We start from the raw sequence: 22257 nt of genomic DNA on the forward strand, positions 1-22257 counted from the left end.
TTTCAAAATAATTAACAGGGGTTTTATACCACTTTTATTCTGTTTTATGGAGTTCATTGACATCAAGCGCTTACAATTTGACCTTTGCATACAGAAAGAATGTGTGATAAACCTATCATTGCCATGATCAGATAGTTATGTTATTTTTACGCATGTCATTTACATTATATCTTCATTATGATTTATAACTATCAGTAAAAAGTCCGACTGACATTCATTCAAGATGTTAAATTTTATTTTTATTGAGATCATGAACCGATCAGTACTAGGCCACTATTGAAAACCTGAGAGCAATGTACGACAATTTTTTCCTAGTATGTGACTCCTCAACAATGCCCATCCACGGTTCCGTACTCGAGGTCCAGTCTCACACGCGAATCCCTAACCTCTAGACCACTGAGCCGGCATCCAACAGTGTTAATGTCTAACTTCAATGTCTAGCTTTAATTGACTTACGATTTCAACTACATAAAATTACTAAAATCTCCACAAAACCCCCTTCGAATAATGATCATATGCTCACTGGCTCCATAAGTTATTTCCTGGAGTTCTAGTGAGAAGTAAAGACCAGTGGAGTTCAAACAGGTCTGTTAGGATATATCAACTCACTGAAGACATTAGTGAATGATTTCTCAATTTCGTGGATTGGTTGAAGTTAGACATTAACACTATTGGATGCCGACCGGTTCAGTGGTCTAGTGGTCCTGGGTTGGAATCTCGCTCGGCGGGATCGTAGATGCGCACTACCGAGGAGTCCTACAATAGGATGAAACGGCCGTCCAGTGCTTCCAGGTTTTCCATTGTGGTCTAGCTTCAATTGACTCACGATTTCAACTATATATAAAAAATTAGTATCAGTTATATGGTTTCAATGACAAAATGTTTATAATTGGTTCAACATTTACTTAGTTAATCATATGACATACACAAACCACCTATCTATCTACCTATCTATCTATGTATCTATGTGTGTATGTACGTATGTGTGTATGTATGTATGTATCCATCTATCTATCAATCTACCTATCTATCTATATATGTATCTATCTATCTTAGTTGACTCACGCTTTCAACTATGATATATACTAAATCTCCACAAAACCCCTTCGGATATCTATCTATCTATCTGTCCATCTATATATATAAGTTGATTGATAAACTACTTTCTTTCTAATAGTAATATGCAACAAAATTTATTCTTTTCATTCTATTCTATTATCTTCTTATCTGAATTCATTTCAACAATTAAGTTGACTAAAGATCAAGATTATTTATTGAAAGCACATAATAGAATTCGTCAATATGCTCGAAGTTGTAATATTACAGGTCAACCACAAGCTAAGAGAATACTTAATCTTGTAGGTATATTTATATTATAATTTATTTGAATGATTTCATTTATATTTCTATAAATATATACAGTCTATGGTAATCATTAATTTAATTTAATATATAAACTGTGGTAATGTAGTGTGGTCTACTTATATCCATATAAGTAGTATATGGCGATGATCAGATATGGAATGTATTTTGGCAGAAGACCGATAAGGAAAGAACTGAAATGAAGTACAATTGGTAGAAAAATGCATGAACACTGGAATTAGAGAAGGCGAACAGTTATTCGCCGAACCAACAGTTAAGATTAAGACAGTTGATTGTTATTTTGCAAATCAACTATTTCCTGTATGGTCATCAGATTTTAGTGAGATAGTTTGTAATTTGTGCCTAAATACATTCGGTCGTCCTCAGTCGTTTTGTTTGTTCACTACAGTAGGATAGGCTTCTGATCTTTATTCATACAAAGTATCTATGGTTTAAATGATAACTTATTTTTTTAGTTTATTCTTAAATAAATTTACCTAATATACTTTATACTACTTATATTACTTACAGGTATGGGATGATCAATTAGCTTTAAAAGCAACTGAATTATCAAAGACGTGTAATTTTCGTTTCTCCAATGTAACAACTTATAAATTTAAAGATGTTGGACAAAATATTGCAGGTTATGCTAATGTTCAAACGTATGTTATAATTTATTTTTTTTTGGGGGGGGGTTAATTATATTAATCAATTTTCTTTCTTAAAGGGCTATGGATGAATGGGTTAATGAATATCAATATTATGACTTTGATAGTAATACATGCAATAGTAAATCATGTGGAAATTATTTACAGGTTAGTGTTTTGAGAAAACAAACTATTTGAACTATTAATTAAATTAAATTCATTTAGTGTTGTTGTTTACTTGTATCTTCCTGTTGTTATTTAGGACTGCAATGAATAGGTCTCTTATTGGCATATGTGCATCCTATGTGGACTGCCTCCATACTACCTTAAGTCACAAGAATTATAAACAAAGATGGATAGTGACTAGCAGTGGAAACCAGAACGTGCGTTTCGTCCTATTTGGGACTCGTCAACTGGATGTACCTACATCTCAAAGTTGATGTTCACTTTGGGATTCGAACCCAGTACCTTTCGCTTCAAACAAAATCGCGTTATCCACTTAGCTACTGAGTGCATTAGAAATGATGCTTAGTGGATCTTATAAATTCAAATAAATTGAATCGGTTGAAACTAGACCACCATGGAAAACCTGGAAGCACTGGACGGCCGTTTCGTCTTATTTTAGGACTCCTCGGTAGTGCGCATCTACGATCCCGCCGAACGAGATTCCAACCCAGAAGCTATCAGTCTTGCACACGAGCGTTTAACCCCTAGACCACTGAACCGGTCGGCATCCAATGGTGTTAATGTCTAACTTCAACCAATCCACGAAATTGAGCAATCATTCGCCAATGTCATCAGTGAGTTGATATATCCCAACAGACCTGGTTGAAGTCCACTGGTCACTGCTTCTCACTAGAACTCCAGAAAATACTTCATGGAGCCAGTCACTAATGAGTTAACTTCAATTCATATCATTTCGCCATTAAAATTTCTTCCAGAATTTCACCTGTTTTCACAAAATAAACTCTGAAGTCTATACTTCATAATATTGTTTATAATCTATTTATTGTTAATTTAGATTGTATGGCAGAAAACAACACATATTGGATGTGGTGTTACTGATTGTCGGAAATCTCCACAGTTCCCGTATGGTGTATTTGTAGTATGTAACTACGCCCCTGGGTAATTACAAATTACCATGTTATTCACTTGTTTTAACTGTAGACGTAATTACTTTTTATTAAATATTCATTACATTTAAGTATTTATTAACAATATAACTAACTAACTAACAATTACCCCATGTTTATGTACATTTCATTTGTACTAACCAATTTATTAGAAGCTAGGTTGTCTAAGGATGACAAGAATGAGACGTTAAGGTTCTTAAAAATGGTAACTCGGCTAAAATGAACAACAAAATCATTGGATGAATAGGATATTTCAAACTCAGATAAAAGCATAACTATTATATGACTCTATATCAGAAAGATTAAATAAACTAGTTCAGAATATCACAGTTTCAGCACAGTTGATTTTAGTTAAATAATCAATAGAAACTTGAAAGCATGAGGCATCAATTTTATTCTAGTATGGGACCCCTCGGAAGTAAGGCTTCACGACCCCACATTCAAGGGTTGAACCCAAGATCTTCGTTCATGCTCGTCGACACAACCTGTAGACCACTGAGCACGCATCTAATAGTTTAAATAGTCAAATTCCATTAGTTTGATATATGTCGCAATTATTTCCTATTTTGTTGAGTTTGCAACTACTTCTTACTAGACAAGGTTGAACCCTACCTGTCACAACTTCCCACTGAGACTAACCAAGATCAATCCGTGATATCAACTATGAAATTAAGCAATTCTTCACAAGACCCCCATAGTAAGTCAACTCTACCTAATAATTTGTTAATCAATATACTAAGTAGCAACCAATGTAGTGATATTTAGTCGAATCTCCATCTGTCAACTTTTTAATAAGACCTTTACACTAAATGCGTAACAATATATTTCTTCCGTTTTGTTAAGCCTTTTAATCAACAGTAGGGCTTTAGTTAGCGAACCGTTTTGGTTATCACTACTCAGGAATAAATGTCAAGTTGATATTACTTCAGAAATAGTAACACTGACTTGCCTTCAATGAATTGAATGTACATTCTAGTTAATCGATAATATAACTTGTTTGTGTTATGTTAATAACTGAGTAAATTCCAACTTATGCTTTCAAGCCTTCTGTATTCTATAGTTTATGAAAGAATAAAATAACTTAAATGTATGGTTTTGTTACAGTAACTGGAGTCTTTTTTTAAAAAAAATTGACTGAGCAATTATTGTGTTTAAACTTGTTCTACGAATTATATTTCTACATTTAGATTTAGAATTTTTAGATTTAATCACGAGAATAATAGTTGAATTCATGAGTCGACTAAAGCTAGACAAACTTGAAAAACTTGGTCGACTGTTCCGCCCTAGTATGGGACTCCTCAGCAGTGCGTATCCGTAGACACAAGACTCGAACGCAGGACCATTAGTCTCGCACGCGAGCGCCTAACCCCCAGACCACCAGGCCGGCATCCAACAGGGCCAATGTCAAACTTAAACCAATCCACCAAATTGAGATCAGTGGAGTTCAACAGTGTCGGTTGCGAGGCAGTAACTCACTGAAGATAATAATGGACGGTGGAGCAATTTTGTGGGCTGACTGAAGTTAGACATTGACACCGTCGGATGCCGACTCAATGGTATGAAGTTTAAGCGCTCGCGCACGAGAACGATAGCTCCTGGGTTCGGGTGCCGCGTGTGCGATCGTGGATGAACACTACGGATGTGTCCCATACTAGGACGAAACGGCCATCCAGTGTTTCTGGGTTTTCCATGGGTGGTCTAGCTTTAATCGACTGATGAATTCAACTATTAGATTACTACAATCTCCACAAAATCCCTTTCTGTTAATAAACAGTAAGCATTAATAATGAAAATACTTTTTTAAAATTTATTAGACGTTTTTCATTTATTTCAAATAATAATAATTTTTCCTTCTTTTTTTTAGGGCAAAGTTTGATAAAAGTCCATATGATGTAGTCAGCCATGCAAAATGTTCAATTCTTGAATTGAAATGGAAACGATTTAATCTGAATGGACAAAACTGTTATTGTTATCTATAGGAAATATTACATAATTAATATTTATCAAAATAAAATGTTTTAAAATATATAAAGAAAGAAGTTTTTGTACGAATATTCGTCAATATTAGTCAGTCAGTTGGTCAGCTACAACGTAGGACCAGGCACATATATGTATCGGTCCAAGTTGCTATACCTCATTAGCACAACAAGATGAACACCGAATTCATAGAAGTAGTTAATTTAATGGTGATAATATATAAAAGAAAGATTGCATATAAGGATATAGTACAGGAAGAAAGAATTAGTTCGTAGAAAGGTATAAAGCAATCTTAATCTCAAGGTTTAAGGGAAAACAAAGAATGTATACACCTACGCCATTGTGATCAATTCTGAGTCATGTTACCTAGAGTCTCCAACCATTGGTTACTATAGTCACGCGGACCACAACCAAGTAGTCTGCATCTATCAACATGGCTAAGGCCGGAAGTTAGTGACTTCAAGGATCGATGTCTCGTTTTGGTTTGGCCTCCTCCAACTTTTTTCCAACCATCCCCAATACTACTCAGCATTGCGCGTCGTGGTCATACGTAAGACGTGGCCCAACCATCTCAGTCGACGAAGATTTACAACGTCATCAACTGATATACCACTATTCCCTGATGCCCTGCGTCTAACCTCAATTTTAATCTCATAGTTAAAAGGAAGACAGGGAGTGTATACACCTACACTATTGTGATCGATTCTAAGCCATGTCACACAGATTCTCCAAACATTGATTACCATAGTCACGCGGACTCCAACCAAGTAGTCTGCATCTACCAATGAATAGTTTGATAAAAATTGGGCATCGAGTATAGAGAAGTCATTATATGTGAAAATTATATTTGAAATAATCTCAGTGATTGAAATTTAAAAATAATTCCAACGTTTCGTCCAGCAAACTTGCCTGAAATTCTTCAGTCGCTGAGATTATTTCAAATATTAGTTTCACATATAAAGAAGCTTTAATAATTTTCTTTATTATTATAATTTGAACACATAAATATTGGTACAAAGGGGCACCAGATACTTATGCGCCACACAAATCTCATTTCATTTGTGTGAGGGCTATGATACTTCCCAGGTGCCCAAAATGAAACAGGTGGTTTTCTTAGGTGGCCACATCCGGAGCCTTTTACCTAAACGTCTGATCCACAAAGCAATGGAGCATCATGAGGAGATGCAGTCCCATGATAGCCGGTGATCAACGATCGATTCATACACCATTTGTTCCTTCAGGACGCTGGAGACAATGTGCATCAGTGGTTTGGAATCAGGGTTTTCCAACCCCCCTAGGTGAACTTTCCGTGTCCACTAACCCGGTTACAGCGCCGGACATTCGCTTTTCGTCCTCTCAAATTCGTAAACAACACCCCTGGTGTGAGAAGGCAGTCAGTAGGACTTCCGTGACAGAGGTTATATACGCGTGGCGATGTGAGAGCATTTGGAGAGAGAGAGTGGACTCTCCTCACTCTCAGCCGTACCAGGGCATTTGGGGGCCCATATACCAGAAATCATCTCAAAATATCTGTAATATGAATAGTAAAAATGTTATATTTGTTATACATAAATTGATAGGAAAGTTGAATCTTTGGAATGTAGTAACTTAGTATAAATAAGTGTTATGTCCTCTATTTGATTAACTCAGAATATGATATAGTGCTGATGGCATTCGAATGTATAGAATCCTGCAATCGAAAATCAGAAGATAGAAGAAGTAGGAGAAGTAACTGTTGGGTAAGAATCAAAAATGTTATTGGCGTTGACTATAACATCATTATATTTCAGATAATCCGCAAGGTCGAAAATTATGCTACCACCCAGTCGTAGCATGCCATGTTGATATCGTAGGTTCCGATTAGGTGGAAACATTTCATCTCCTTTAGGGCCCTTGGAGGCTTCGTCGTGCTTCTTGAAAGCTGTCCTAACAATAAGTCATAAATTATGAAGAAATATTTTATTATATATAAATGTTTGAATAATCTTATTGTCGATATTTCGCAATGAAATTTAATCAGTCATTGTCACCATATATGCATCTTAACCGCTTGATAAAAACTTTTCTGTAAGTAAATAGATCGTGACTAATAGCAGAATCAAGTACGCGAATTTTGTCATGTTTGGAATTCGTTAACAATAATGGGACATTTCAAACCCTTGGCAATAGTGACATAAATATTATACCGCTGAACATGTTGATCAATATTTGAACTCAATATTCTATTAGATAGTGGTTTGTGCTACTGATGTCAACATATATAAATAGTATGTATCATCAATCGAAAGTGGAATGCCTGGCAGCAGAATGTTAAGAAGATCGAAGGAAAAAGAATGAGAATAGGGAGTGATTGATATGGAAATGAAGTATAGCAACCCACATATAATTTAGTTTGTTTATATCTAATCTGGCTAAGCCCTTTTGTTAACTTATTTAATGGACAGTCGTTCATACAATAACAACTTATCTATACCATTGTGCTTTTATTATGTTTCTTGAGCATTGCTTTCTGCCTACACATGTATTCATTCCGCTAGCGTTATTATTAATCGCTTAATTGATCCGATGATTCATGCTTTTCCACTTATATATATGTACATCTTAATCCTGTTTACTGCTCTCTTCTCTACTCTGCTCTGTACTGCGCTACACCGTATTGTACACGCTTACTCACTCATTCGGCTTGTAGTGCCGCGATTCGTTAATCGTTCGTTTCGATAACCGATATAATTCTAATCTTAACGGCGCGTAAAATCAGAAGACAAAGGATAGCAGCAACTACAGTTTATTGTCGAATGACTCAGGTTCGGAAGCTAACAACACCTGAGCGAATATGAACGAGCGAGTGAACAGGCAAACAAGCGAAGGAAACGAACGAGGAGCAAGCGAGCGAGCGAGCAAAATAGCAAGCAATTACATAGGCAATTTATAGTCAAATTTAATAAGGGCACAGCAAAGCAAAACAAAGGCTGATAATAATATTTGTGTGCGTACATATATGGGGAGGAGTATGAGTCATCGAATGATATTTAAGCAGTCAACATTTCGGCTAGAGTGTCATGTGCTCTAGTGTTATTGCAGTGCAAAGAATATGCAAATTGCTACTATCCAAATGACAATGTCTGTTAAGTAAGTTATAAAAAAGGGCTTAACCAAAATTGGCTATAATCGAAATTGATTGTAGGATGGTTGCTATATTACTCCCCCCTGCAAACAAAGATATATGAAAAAATGTCTGTGTTTGCATAATGTACAGTAAATTGGATAGCGTAGTTACAATCATTTGAAGATATGGGCCTGTATAAAATTAGAATGAAGTTAGTGTGTATTTAGTTCGTGCCCGTCCGTTAGGCTATACAAAATAGCGGTAAGATATTGAAGGAATATGGTATCGCTTCGAAAAAAAATTACAAGTATAAGCGCAATGGTGTACATAAGCTGTGCCGAGTTTAATAGCGTATAACATGAACTTAATAATCCATATGTATACAATGAAGAGGAAGAATTATAATTAATAATCAAAGTAGCAGAAAATTATCAGTAAAAGATTGTAGCGACATAACGTTGCGGCCATCTTACTCTGCGACCAGATTTTGTCGTTATCGGAGTCTCCTCGTTTTGGTGCGTTGGCGTCGTTGACTCCTGAGATTCGTGTTTCGTCGGTGTGATCGTCTTCGAGAGGCTTGTGCTTGTCGATTGAAAATCGCTATCGATGAAAGCTGGCTTCACACGATCGATGCTGATTACATCTGTCTTTCCAGCTTTTTCTATCGTAACTGTCTTATCTGTCTTCGTAATCACTCTAAATGGACCTTCATAGTTCGGTTGCAGAGGTGGTTGTACATTGTCTCTTCTGATGAATACGTGCGTGCTATTATGTAGTTCCTGAGGTATGAATACTCGTCGTTGTTGTAGTCTGGGAAGTGCTATTTTTAAATCGTTCATGTGTTTCTTCAGGCGTTGCACGTAGTTGGCTACATCAGTCGGAACACTTTTACCTGAAGCGAAAAATTCTCCGGGTAAACGTAAAGTAGTTCCATATACCAACTCGGCTGGACAACATCCCATATCCTGTTTAATTATTGTTCTTAAACCTAACATGACTAAGGGAAGCTTATTAGCCCAATCGTTATTGACAATGACAGATGTAAGGGATGCTTTCAACTGCCTATGTAGGCGTTCAACCATTCCGTTTGCCATTGGATGGTAGGATGTCGTTCGTATACGTTTAATTCCGAGGAGTTCTGCAAGCTGCTGGAAGAGTCGACTTTCGAATTGAGCTCCTCTATCGGTCGTGATAATTGCCGGTATACCATAGTAAGAAATCCAATTTTCGATAAGGGCTTTGGCTACGGATTCGGCTGAGGTGTCTTTTATTGGTACCGCTACAGGCCATCGGGTAAATCTATCGATGCATGTAAAAATATAGTTGTACCCGTTCGAAACTGGCAGTGGTCCCACGATATCGATGTGTATATGTTCGAATCGAGTGTCTGGCTGTGAAAATGAACCCATTGGCGAACTAGTATGACGATGTACTTTGGCTTTTTGACATTTCATGCATGCTTGCGTCCAATTTCGTATATCGCGATTCATTTTCGTCCATACGAAACGCTCACTGATTAATTTCATCGTGGCTTTTATTCCCGGGTGCGATAGGTTATGGATACTTTCGAATACTTTCCGTCGCAATGGTTTAGGAATGAATGGGCGAGGTCGGCCTGTCGACATGTCACATATTACTTTCGCGTTGCCGAACTGAATATCTTCGAATAATAATGACGTCGTGTCATCGAATCTTAGCTTGTTTAGTTCGATGTCTGTCTCTTGTAACTTCGCGAGACCGTGATAATCAATTCCATTTGTAATAATCGCGTTTATCGTTGTTCTGGACAACGCATCTGCCACTTCGTTATTATTACCTTCAATATACTGTATGCTAGATGTAAATTGGGAAATAAATTCTAATTGTCGAATTTCCCTCGGCGAATAGTTATCCTGCTTGGCGTTTAATGCTTTCGTGAGGGGTTTGTGATCTGTATACACTGTGAAAATGGTACCCTCTATCATATGTCGGAAATGCTTGATTGCCAAGTAAATCGCTAATAGTTCTCTTCCGAACGTACTGTACCTCGTTTGTGTAGGATTTAATCTCTTCGAGAAAAATGAAATCGGTTCCCATGTACCGTTTACTAACTGCTGCAGTACTGCTCCCACTGCTATGTTCGATGCGTCCGTCATGACGGCTAGTGGCGCTTCGCTCTTTCGTCGTACTAATATCGTTTTCTCATGAAGTGCTCGCTTAGCGTTCTCAAAAGCTTGTATAGCCTCTGTCGATAGATGGAATGTTCGGATATTTCCGCGCAAAGCGTCCGTTAATGGCTGTAGTATTGCTGCGCAGTTTGGAATAAATCGCCTATAATAGTTTATTAGTCCCAAGAATCGTCGTAACTTTTTTTGTGACTCGGGCAACGGATAATTACGAATAGCAGCAACTTCTGCTGGAACTGGCATAATACCTCGAGAATTTATCATATGACCTAGGAATTGCAATGATTTCTTTCCAAATTCACATTTCTCCACGTTAATAGTGACACCATGTTCTTGAAGTCTCGTGAATAACTGTCGTAGATGTTGTAGATGTTCTTCGACGGTAGCGCTAGCTACTAATATATCGTCGATATATGCGTATACCCCTGTCAAACCTCTAACAACCTGATCAATAAATCGCTGAAAGGTTTGAGCTGCATTAGTTAGTCCAAATGGCATTCGCAAAAACTCAAATAAACCAAATGGAGTGATTACAGCCGTTTTCGGTATGTCTTCTGGGGCCACTGGAATGTGGTAGTACGCCCGAACAAGATCAATTTTCGAAAAAATCGTAGCACCTTCCATTTCGGTAGTGATGTCGTGAATATGTGGCACTGGGTATCTATCTGCTATCGTTTGCTTGTTAAGGGCTCTATAATCTCCACATGGTCTGATTTCTCCATTCTTTTTGGGAACCATATGTAACGGAGATGCCCAGGGACTATTAGATGGCCTTATGATACCAAGTTTCATTAGTTTTTCGAATTCTCGTTTTGCAATGTTTAACCTTTTTGGGTCCAACCTTCGCGCTCTTACTCTAGTCGGTGGACCTTTCGTGACGATATGGTGCTGTACTGTATGTTTAAGATCTTTGTTGTCGTATGATGACCTCGTTAAGTCGGCGAACTTATTTAGAAGTGACTTATATTGCTCGTTCCTATCTTTCGACACTACTAAATTCATAGATACATGATCGGTGGTCACTCCTCTTATGACTACTGAGCGTTCTCCATTCACTAGTTGGTTTCGTCGAGAATCCACTAATAGGTCAAAATTCTTTAAGAAATCGATACCAATTATGGGTACGGAAACATCAGCGATTACAAATTCCCAGCGAAGTGAAATATTACGGCCGAAATTCAAGGTTAGTTTTCGCTTGCCATATGTCTTTATATCGGATCTATTCGCTGCTTTAAGAGTTAGCGCAGTATCGATATTTTGTTTTTCGTTGCTCAATGGAGGGACGACGCTTATCTCTGCTCCCGTGTCTACTAAAAACTGCGCGCCCGTTACTCTGTCCTGAACATAGAATAAACGATTGCTCGTGGGAGCTGCGTTGATTTTCGTAGTCGTTACTGAGAATCGTTGGGATCGTTTAAATTTGCATGGAGACCTGCATTTTCGAGCTCTGTAGCCAAATGTTTGATGGTACCAGCATATAGCAGGATCTGGTAGTCCCTTAGAAAATGATCGGTTTCTATCTCTTGATCTGCTGCGCGACCCACTTCTTTTCCTGTCGTTGTGATTTAGAGTCGTTAGTTTGTGGCATAGCGCATTAATTTCCTTTTGCAAGGCCTCGATTCTTTCGTCAACTGTGGAGTTGAGTGTTTGTGTAGTCGCGTGTCTCATTCTCTCGTAAATCTTATCGGCTATTTTAGCGATGTTGTCTATGTCTACATCGCTATCTCCAACAGCGAGAATCTGCTGTACGTTCGGTGGGAGTCGTCGCAACCATAACTGGTAAAATATATTTTTATCCACATTTCTGTCTCCAATTACGTTGCTCATATACGTTTTTAACTGCGAAGGCGTTCTATCTCCGATTTGAACTTCACTGAGCAACTGCTCGACAGCTTGCCGGTCGTTTAACGAGAGAGCTTTTATTACTGCCTGTTTCAATACGTCGTACGGATTTACCGCATCCGGCTTAGTTAGGACCTCTCGTACCTTGTCTGCTACTTCATCTGGAAGTAGTGAGCTTGCATAGCCGAACTTATGTCGCTGTAAAATAATACGATTGGCTACGAAGTAATTTTCAAGTCTAATAAACCAGAGTTGAGGATCAGTAACATTAAAAGAGGGAATAGTAACATTAATAACTCCCACGGATGGTGACTGTGAAAGATCGATTGTTTCGTTATTTAAAGACATTACTAATAATAATAATAATAATAATAATAAATTAAATAGTATGCGAATATAACGTAATTGTCACTAAGAGAAATGAATCGATGAAAAAAATGATAATAACAAAAGGTACAATATATAAAATGGAACAGACTTACTAAATTGCACCAATATATCAATTGTTCGTGAATAATCGTTATTTATTATGAATATTATCGTTAAGTTCAATAATGGGATAATGTACGTACGATTAAAATTGTGATATAATAAATCCACAATTGTGATTATAATCCAGATAATAATTCGAATAGAAACAGCGTACGTTGAATTTTCGAAATAAAATTATCTCGTCAAAAATTGTTTTGTGTTCGCTCGTCGAGGCGTCCAATTCCGTAGTGTCGTGTTCGTACGGCGAGGCAACCAATTCTATTGCGTCGTGCTTGTTCGGCGAGGTATCCAATTCTATTGCGTCGTGCTTGTTCGGCGAGGTATCCGATTCTATTGCGTCGTGCTTGTTCGGCGAGGCCTCCAATTCTGTAGTGCCGCGATTCGTTAATCGTTCGTTTCGATAACCGATATAATTCTAATCTTAACGGCGCGTAAAATCAGAAGACAAAGGATAGCAGCAACTACAGTTTATTGTCGAATGACTCAGGTTCGGAAGCTAACAACACCTGAGCGAATATGAACGAGCGAGTGAACAGGCAAACAAGCGAAGGAAACGAACGAGGAGCAAGCGAGCGAGCGAGCAAAATAGCAAGCAATTACATAGGCAATTTATAGTCAAATTTAATAAGGGCACAGCAAAGCAAAACAAAGGCTGATAATAATATTTGTGTGCGTACATATATGGGGAGGAGTATGAGTCATCGAATGATATTTAAGCAGTCAACATTTCGGCTAGAGTGTCATGTGCTCTAGTGTTATTGCAGTGCAAAGAATATGCAAATTGCTACTATCCAAATGACAATGTCTGTTAAGTAAGTTATAAAAAAGGGCTTAACCAAAATTGGCTATAATCGAAATTGATTGTAGGATGGTTGCTATAGGCTCTCACGCTCACTCGCCTGTTTTACGGCACTGCTTGCTTAACGTGCCTGTAATATTGGATAACTGTGTGTGGTTCAATAATAAACGCAATCAACCCTTCATATTCGCCTTCTGATTTATACACCGTTAGGACGTTATCGAGTAACAGTTATCAAGACGAACAATATACGAAGTTAGGAATAATATTAAATATCGACCACCACAGAAGGAACAATGAAATCTGAGATGACTGATTACATTTGACGTTAACAGTGAAGTTTGAGACAACTGTCTGACATTTTGCAAATGAAGAATTTACAATATGGTTCTCAGATTTTACTAAGACATTCTGTAATGTTATATTCAAATACATTCGATTGTCCCCACTTGTGTTCTCGTTCACTATCTTTTAACAATTTAATATTTCACTCGTAAATAAACAGTTTGAGTTTGTACACTATTACTCAGTTTACATATTTATCAAGATTATAATTGTTACATACATAACAATCAATTTGTCATTTTTTAATCCAAAGACTCTCTTGTTATATATTAAAGGCCTAGGAATATAAGAAATACCCGACTTACTAGAAGAATAACTCTTGGATAATAGATTCAACAAGTTTAACTTATATAGAAGAGAGACAGTTCCATATTGTAGGATTCTTCTTATAGAAACTAAGATTTTGTACGATAAATTTATTCACTATATTTAGCTTATTTAGAATATTCCTTATAGGTTTAAGTAGCTGAAAAAAAAAATCAAATTTGAGAAGGAACAAATGAAGTGGTGTGGTGAACGAGAAGACAGGTGGAGACAATCGAATCTACTTGCATACAACATTACAGAATCTCTTAGTAAAATCTGTGAACTATACAATAAATTCTTCATTTGCAAAATGTCAATCAGTTGTCTCAAACTTCACTTGTAGATGGCGTCGAGTCTCGATTGACTATGATCACCACTACGGTAAGATTACGCGCCCGAAATCGACTTGGTTCCTTTGATAGCTCGTAAACCAGAAGGCTGTAATTAGTCCAGATAAAGTACATTTATTGGTGACCTCGTGGTATCGAAAAAATACCGATACGTGCCAACGAGTACAGTCAATAAGGGCAGAGCGTAAAAAAGTTCGAGCGGACAAGATGGACACCCGAACGAAAAGTGATTTTGATACAGTTAAACAAAACGAGTACAGTAAAACAATCACTGGTACAATTGGTTATTATAATAATTGTTTCCATTATACCAATCGCGTTCTTGTCGAGAAAAGCAGGTCACTACACACTGTTCACGTTGCAAATGTCAATCAATCATCACAGATTTCATTGTTCCTTCATTTCCATATCAATCACTCCCTATTCTCATTTTCTTTCCTTCGATCTTCTTAAGCTTCTGCCTCCAGACATTTCACTTCCTATTGACGACAAGTACTACTTATATCTATAGACATCAGTAGCACACACAAAAGTAGTAGTAATAACTTTTGCATTGTAATAAACTTGAAATAATTATCTCTTGTGTTAAACTACGAATATTCACAATCAAAAATGCTTCACAAGTTTTCACTGTTAATTCCTGTTCAAATAATGAAAAAACATTTGCTTGTTTTACAGTATTCATAAGGGCTATACTTATTATAGATTTATTATATTATACCTCAAAAGTTGAATATACCATTCCACAAGCTATTCACACAACTTTCATATAACCCATAAACTATCAAACAGTAAAACACAAGAGAACTACTGAACATTCTCAACTTCTAAGATATGTGGTTTCCGCTACACAAAGAATATTCGGTTGACTTACTACTTAATATTAGTAGTGTTTAAGTTTCATTTATATCACTACAATTTCGACATATAATGACTACTTTTTATTTAAATCCATAAATAATTGATTTTGTTTTGGGTTAAAATAACCAAGAATCAGATTAAAGTACTGTAGTTGCTGGTCCTATGTCAAGCCTATATAGCTTATTCTAGCTTCTTACTTTCTTACTTACTCCCAGGGCAGAGTTTAAATGGTTTGAATAGTTTTTTTCTGGTTAGCGTTTTTTTAGCAAGTTAGTTTTCTACGGGATGGGGTTGATAACACCATGCCCAACCCTCCTCCTTTATCCGGGCTTGGGACAGGTAATAGCCTCTGGAGGAGCTACAGGTGGAGTTTATTCTAGCTTCTAGACAACCTAACTTATCCATTCTCCTCAAAAACTACATTTTGACCTTATTAATTATTCACTTATCAACCTTAACTGCTCTTATGTAAGCACATGTGTGTTCATTTCCTATCTTACTTATTTTTGTTCGGCTATAAATATCGATCAAGTTGGCTCATTTGCCTTCTCCAATCTGTTTTGCTCTTCCCTCTTTGTTTCGTTTCCCTGATTGCTTGTTCTAAACAATGAGTGGATGAAATATATATATTCTCGTAATTGGCTTACTTAATTGCATTATTCACAAAATCAGATTAAGTCAATAAATTGTATACGACGATAGCCGACATATATATTTCATTAACATTCATGCAATCCAATGCCAGTTAGATATCAGATCACTAAATATACATTCTAATAATAAGTTCATAATTTAAAAAGTTATAGATTTGAATTCACTTGGTATTGTTTGTTTGAATCTTCCCATTAATGTTTAGGACTACAATTGATCAGTCTGATTAGGCTGAATTTAAAGTTCACCCTACTGCTATCACGACCCAGTAGCTGAGTGGATAATGCGATGGTGTTTGAAGCGAATGGTACTGGGTTCGAGTCCTAGAGTGGATGTCAACTCTGAAATGTAGGTACATCTAGCCAGCGAGTCCCCAATAGGACGAAACGTTCGTCATGGATCCCATTGCTAGTCACTATCCATCTTTGTTTATAACGGTTATAGATTTGTTTTACAAATTAAAATATTATGATATTTTTGATACAAGATTAAATTAGAAATCTTCTTCTATTCATGTTTCAATGAATTGGATTCATGACAATTGCAAAGTGATCTATTCAAAGAATTGACACCTATCATAAAATGATTACATATATTAATATTGTCTAGTTTATTACGTAATAAAAACATGTTCATTTACAATCTGTGGCACTTTTTTGTTTTTGTTTTAGATTATATAAAATAAAAACAAAACTGTTTTATTTCCATATACAATATAAGTGTGATGTGTGCTACTAATGTCAACAGATATAAGTAGTATGCATGATCAATCGAAAGTGAAAGGCTTGGAGGTAGAAGGTTAAGAAAATCGAAAGAGAACAAGAATAGAGAATAATGAAATCTGAGACGATTGATTGATATTTTTCAAATGAAGTATTTACTGAATAGTTCTCAGATCCCGACCGTTGCTGCTACCTTAACGTGGTGGTCGCGCTTGCATATTGTGATAAACCAATCGAGCTATACTGGCTGGAATAATCGTTACTCAAAGTCCTACCATGCTAGACAGATCGGTTGAAGAGCGGTAAGACTAAAAGCAGCAAACCCAAGGTCCGAAGGTGAAGTCGTACTGCTGACTGTACAGAGGTCTGACGGCAGTAAGGTGTTTCCTTCAGGCAACCAACATAACAGCAATGCTTCCTTCCCACAAGGAGGAGTGGGGTTAGAAAAGGTCGACCCTAAAAATGCACACCTCGCCTTATCCCACGGATATCCGTCTCTGGCGGTAAGGTCCCAACAAGTACGGAGCTAATACGAAAATTGCCCACAAAAAGGTTGTGTGTGACCGACCTCAAGCAGTTGCACCCTGGGCACTGTGGTCACGCTCTCAGGTCATTAAGGCCACTTCTAATCCAATTTTCTTTTCAGGTACCTGTAGAAGAACCCTTCCACGGTATGGGGAACCGGGAAGTGATAACTGCCCTCATACCTCTAACAACACTCAAGACGATTCTCAGATATGACTGAGCCATCCTGCAAATTTGTGTTCAAATACATTTGATTGTCCCTGTATGTATTCTCGTTCACTACACAAGTTTTCTTTAATTGATATCTCATTATCATATCAAGCGAAAATTTTTGTTCCAAGTTATGTCCAAAGAAATGAAGGTGATTAAAAGAATATTTGATTTATCAGTATATAAATATATACAATAATTATTAGTATGCTGTTTGGTTTCCTCATAGAGTGTTCATTGAAATTTAATAACTACTGAACAATAATTTAATCTTAATATAAGACCACTCTGCAATGTTTGGGAATTGTGTCCGCTAGCAACTGAACCGCGAAATTTCAGGTCTCTCTACTTACATTATAATAGTGAAACACAAAATGCAATGTATTTAAAAGAGTATACAATACTTTTGAAAAAAAATCTGAGATTTGTTTTTTTTTCCTTTCATTTACAACGTTTTTATCATATTATGACTTACATAGGCGGTGAAGAATGATTCATTCATGTTTAGCTTTTTGCGTAAGGTTTTCAATCAGTATTGTTCTCCATAGAATACAGGGGTATTCATGTGAATCAAATACTCAAGAACAAATTAGACAGAATATATTCCTCCCTTTGTAGTGGCAGATATATGTTATAACTAATCAAATATGAATATCACATCGCGACAGTATTCCGTCTAGTTTGTTTTTTCCCACACTTTATACTACTTTTAATTATTAAGTAGGAAAACACATTTTTCATTATTTTGGCCACTTGACCATCATGATGTTTGATACTCGATATTATTTACTCCATATTTATTCCATTCAACTTTACATATTTTCCAGGATCTGTCTACAATTATTTTGTTCTTTTTTATACTTCCTCAAGTTTGGTGTGCTTTCTACATTAAACGATAATTTTTATCAGTACAGGGTTGTAGATGTTGTTGAATTTTATTTGAGATAATGAACTGATCAACGTTAGACCACCACTGAAAACCTGGAAGCACTGAACGGCCGTTTCGTCCAAGTGTGAGAGTCCTCATTAGTGTGAAACCACGATCTCGCACTCAGGAGATGAATCGAGAAGCTTCAGTCTCGCACGCGAAGGCTTAATCTATAGACCACTGAACCGGCATCCAACATTGTTAGTCTAACTTCAACCAATCCACGATATTGTGTGACCGTCTTCGATTGTCTTCGGTGGGTAACTGCCTAACGCCCGAAACGTTTAAACTTCACTAGTCAAGGTCACGGTTAAGCGTTTGCACGTGAGACCAAAGGTCTTGGGTTCACACGTGTAGAATCGTGGTTGCACACTAATGAGGACTTTCATACTTTGACGAAAGTAAATGAGTCATGTTCACTTGATGTTGTTTACTTGTATCTTTTCATAGTTATTTGGGACTGTATTGGGGAAATTATTCAATGTTTATGCAATAGAAATAACAATAATGACAATATATACGAATATTCGTCAAGATTAGAACTAATAGCTGGGCACCGAGTATAGAGAAGGCATTATATGTGGAAATTATATTTGAAATAATCTCAGCGATTGAAATTAAATAATTCTAACGTTTCGTCCACCTAACTTATCTGGGCTTCTTCAAAATCAAAATCATCTAAGAAATATATAGCGTTTTCTTAACAATTAGATCAAAATCTATACTACGTTAAACCAATTATATTTGGATGTTGGATTTTTGTAAACAGGATAATAAGAGTTAGTTAAATGAGAATCAAGTGAAAAGTTCACGACGTGAAATAAAAGAAGACTGGATGAATTGTGGATGTGTATGTATGTGTAAGAATGAGTTATTAATAAATGATAATCGGTGTTAATATGTTTCTATATGAAGTAAAAATGGTAGTCTAGCTTCAATTGACTCACGCTTTCTACTATGAAAAATACTAAATCTCCACAAAACCCCTTCTGATAATTAAAAAAATTAAAGTGCAAATTGAAGGTTGAAAAATTGTTTCTGAATCATTGAATTGCAATTGTAATGTTGAACATAACTCATATTGATTTCAGTCAGAATAACGATTCATGTGAAATAAACTGGTCGAATAAAGAAAGAAAGAGTCCAATTACTTGTTGATGAATATTTACCAAATGGTTGCTAGCTGAATACCATCCTTTCTGTTTAGGCTGCTGTCAATCTTTCTTTATGAGTGTTGAAGCCTTTCTGAAGTATTTTGGTCTCTTCTAAATTAATCCTATGTCCTATTTCTAACGCACGTAACGCTATCGCAGATTTATTTTCAAGTTTCCTTATGTCAACCGAAGTTTTGGGAACATTTTTCAAACACTGTTTGTGTTCCTTCAACCTTACATTCAATTGTCTGGATGTTTCTCCCACATAAGCTGCATTACAATCATGACAATTGATTTCATAGACAATATTTTTTGTTCTTCCTTTGGTAACATATCCTTAACTTTTCTTCCGATGTTTCACTATGGTATGAGATGACTACAGTAGACTTCCATTCTTTTTGTATACATTCAAGTTTAGTTTTTCTTTCATTTCTAACAATCTTCTTTAAAAACTCCTTTGGGAAGTTGTTATCCCTAAGTGTAGACAAAATTTTATTCAATTCAGATTGTTGGTCTTCCTTATCTGTAACAAGCTTAAGACTTCTGTTAATTAAATTTTTTACAACCGTGACTTTCGTACATAATGCATGAGGCGAACCAAAATTTTCAACTTACCATTATCATATCTTCACTCAACCGAACAATTGAGAAATTTAATTAACGGAATTAACAAGTTAGCTGGAGGAGACGTAGGAATTATTTAAATTTCAATCGCTAAGATTATTTCAAATATATTATTTTCACATATAATGAATAATGATAATAGTAATCATAATAATAATACAAAGATTTGTGAACAAAAATAAGGGAGACACATGCATTTGACTACGAAAAGTCGTAAGTATAATAGTCAAATTAGATCATTCGATAGCTATGACTACTACTAAGTAATTGACCTTGAGGTTGGCTCCACAGGAGCAGCCGAACTGATAAATACAAAATGAGGTGGTCATTCATCTTTTAACCTCGATGTCGCCATTGGACGCATACAAAATACTAATCCTAGTTCACCTGCGTTGAGAGATTTTTGTATTGTTATTATTATTATTATTATTAGCTTTATTCAATATTATATTATTTGGTACAAAATCGAATTCTCAGCATAAAGTATTTCAACATGTTTACGTTTCTTATTTCTTCGTTGCTCCTGATGATAAACATTCAGTGATCGCCAGTTGGATGTCAGCAGTTCAGTCAATCGACATATGAATAATGTATATTCTTTTTGCTGCATGTTCCCAGCAAACACGACATCTCTGATTAGGCCTTTTGTAACCTTTACAGCGAAAGGTTGTACAGTTTTCAGAAACGCACCGGAATAGGTTGTGTGCTTAATAGCCATAATGATGTATTAAAACAAACAATATTAGATAACTTGTTGAAATATATAGATGACAGGAACAGGTAGCCCAGATGTTTAAGCAGGCCGCCATTCAAATTGTTCTGAGTTCATATTTCCCTAGCCACATTCCCTCTGAACTGTAGACACATGAACAGAGATTTCTTGTTCACCGTTTGTATTTCGCTTATTCTCATCTTCGTGATCATATATTTAATTATAAACTTTCTAGGGTAACTGTTCTCCCTAACAGTATTACGCAAGATGTTTAGCTCACCTCCAACTATATCCGCAGAACATATAGTGTGTATACGGTAACTGGGAGTTTTGATCAGGTTTCGTTTGTACTGTAAAGGTACACAGCTAAGGAAATGTGTGTACTGCCCAGTCCATGTATTTTTCTTGTTTAAGTTCATTTTTAATGACCCATCCACTCCCTTTGTTAAGAGAACGTCCAAAAATGCTATTCGAACACCATTCTCTTATTCAGATGTAAACTCAATGACTGGATGCACTTCATTACACTGCCGAAGAACCTCCTTCGGCAGGAGTCCCACAATAGGACGAAACGGCCGTCCAGTGCTTCCAGGTTTTCTATGGTGGTCTAGCTTCAGTTGACTCATGAGTTCAACTACGAAAAAACTAGAAAATCTAGTATATATTGTAACCTACTTGTACTATTTAGAATTTTGTTTTTATCATTAAGTTTAGACTAAATTATCATGTAACACGTTTAAACATGCATCAAAATAATTTTGTTGGATAAATTAATAGACAAAATTTATTTTAATGAGAATTTGAAAGGATATGAAGAATGATATAGAAAAAACAATAATAATCTGGTAATATAAACTGATGAGTAGAAAGTGGAGATTGTTGTTATCTTATCTAGTTTAATCTCATACTTAGTAAAATATCAGTTCGCACAGTGAATTAACTGAATTCTTACTTTTTAGTTTCGCCTGTTACCCCTCGTGGAGGAGCATAAGCGCCCCACCAGCATTCTCCATCCAACTCTGTCCTGGGCAATCCTTTGTTAGGGTCTATGAAATCTTCCAAGATAGAACATTACCTTTCTTTGACACATCATTCTTCATATTGATTAATGAGATTAATATCTAAAATATTTAATCTCTCAGAAGAACAATGATACTTTCAGCAAAACAATTCCACATATACAGTAATGTAAAATAAAAAAACACTTGGAAAGTTTCATTACAAGTAAGACAAACAGCATATCCTGGATTGCACTACTAGTTACGTTCTATCTCTTTCAAAAAAAGGATACGAAAACATAGTTATGTCGAAATAATCTATACAGGATTCATAATTGTTATATCGAT

At 36.2% G+C, this 22257-nt stretch overlaps 2 protein-coding genes across 2 annotated transcripts in view; both read left to right on the plus strand.

The window, feature by feature from the left end:
• The window catches only part of Smp_132560 (hypothetical protein), a gene marked incomplete at both ends in the record, with an annotated part of 198872 nt that overhangs the window by 66675 nt on the left and 109940 nt on the right, over nt 1-22257 (plus strand). The gene's annotated exons all lie outside the window — the stretch shown is intronic.
• On the plus strand, nt 1182-5121 carry Smp_123540 (venom allergen-like (VAL) protein 12; the record flags this gene model as incomplete). Its single annotated transcript, XM_018799739.1, has 5 exons — nt 1182-1358; nt 1894-2024; nt 2090-2177; nt 3031-3134; nt 5007-5121. The coding sequence occupies 5 exons, from the start codon at nt 1182-1184 to the stop codon at nt 5119-5121; spliced, it is 615 nt and encodes a 204-aa protein (XP_018651498.1).

This window comes from Schistosoma mansoni, chromosome 3, assembly GCF_000237925.1.
Source record: "Schistosoma mansoni strain Puerto Rico chromosome 3, complete genome".
NCBI classification, from domain to species: domain Eukaryota; kingdom Metazoa; phylum Platyhelminthes; class Trematoda; order Strigeidida; family Schistosomatidae; genus Schistosoma; species Schistosoma mansoni.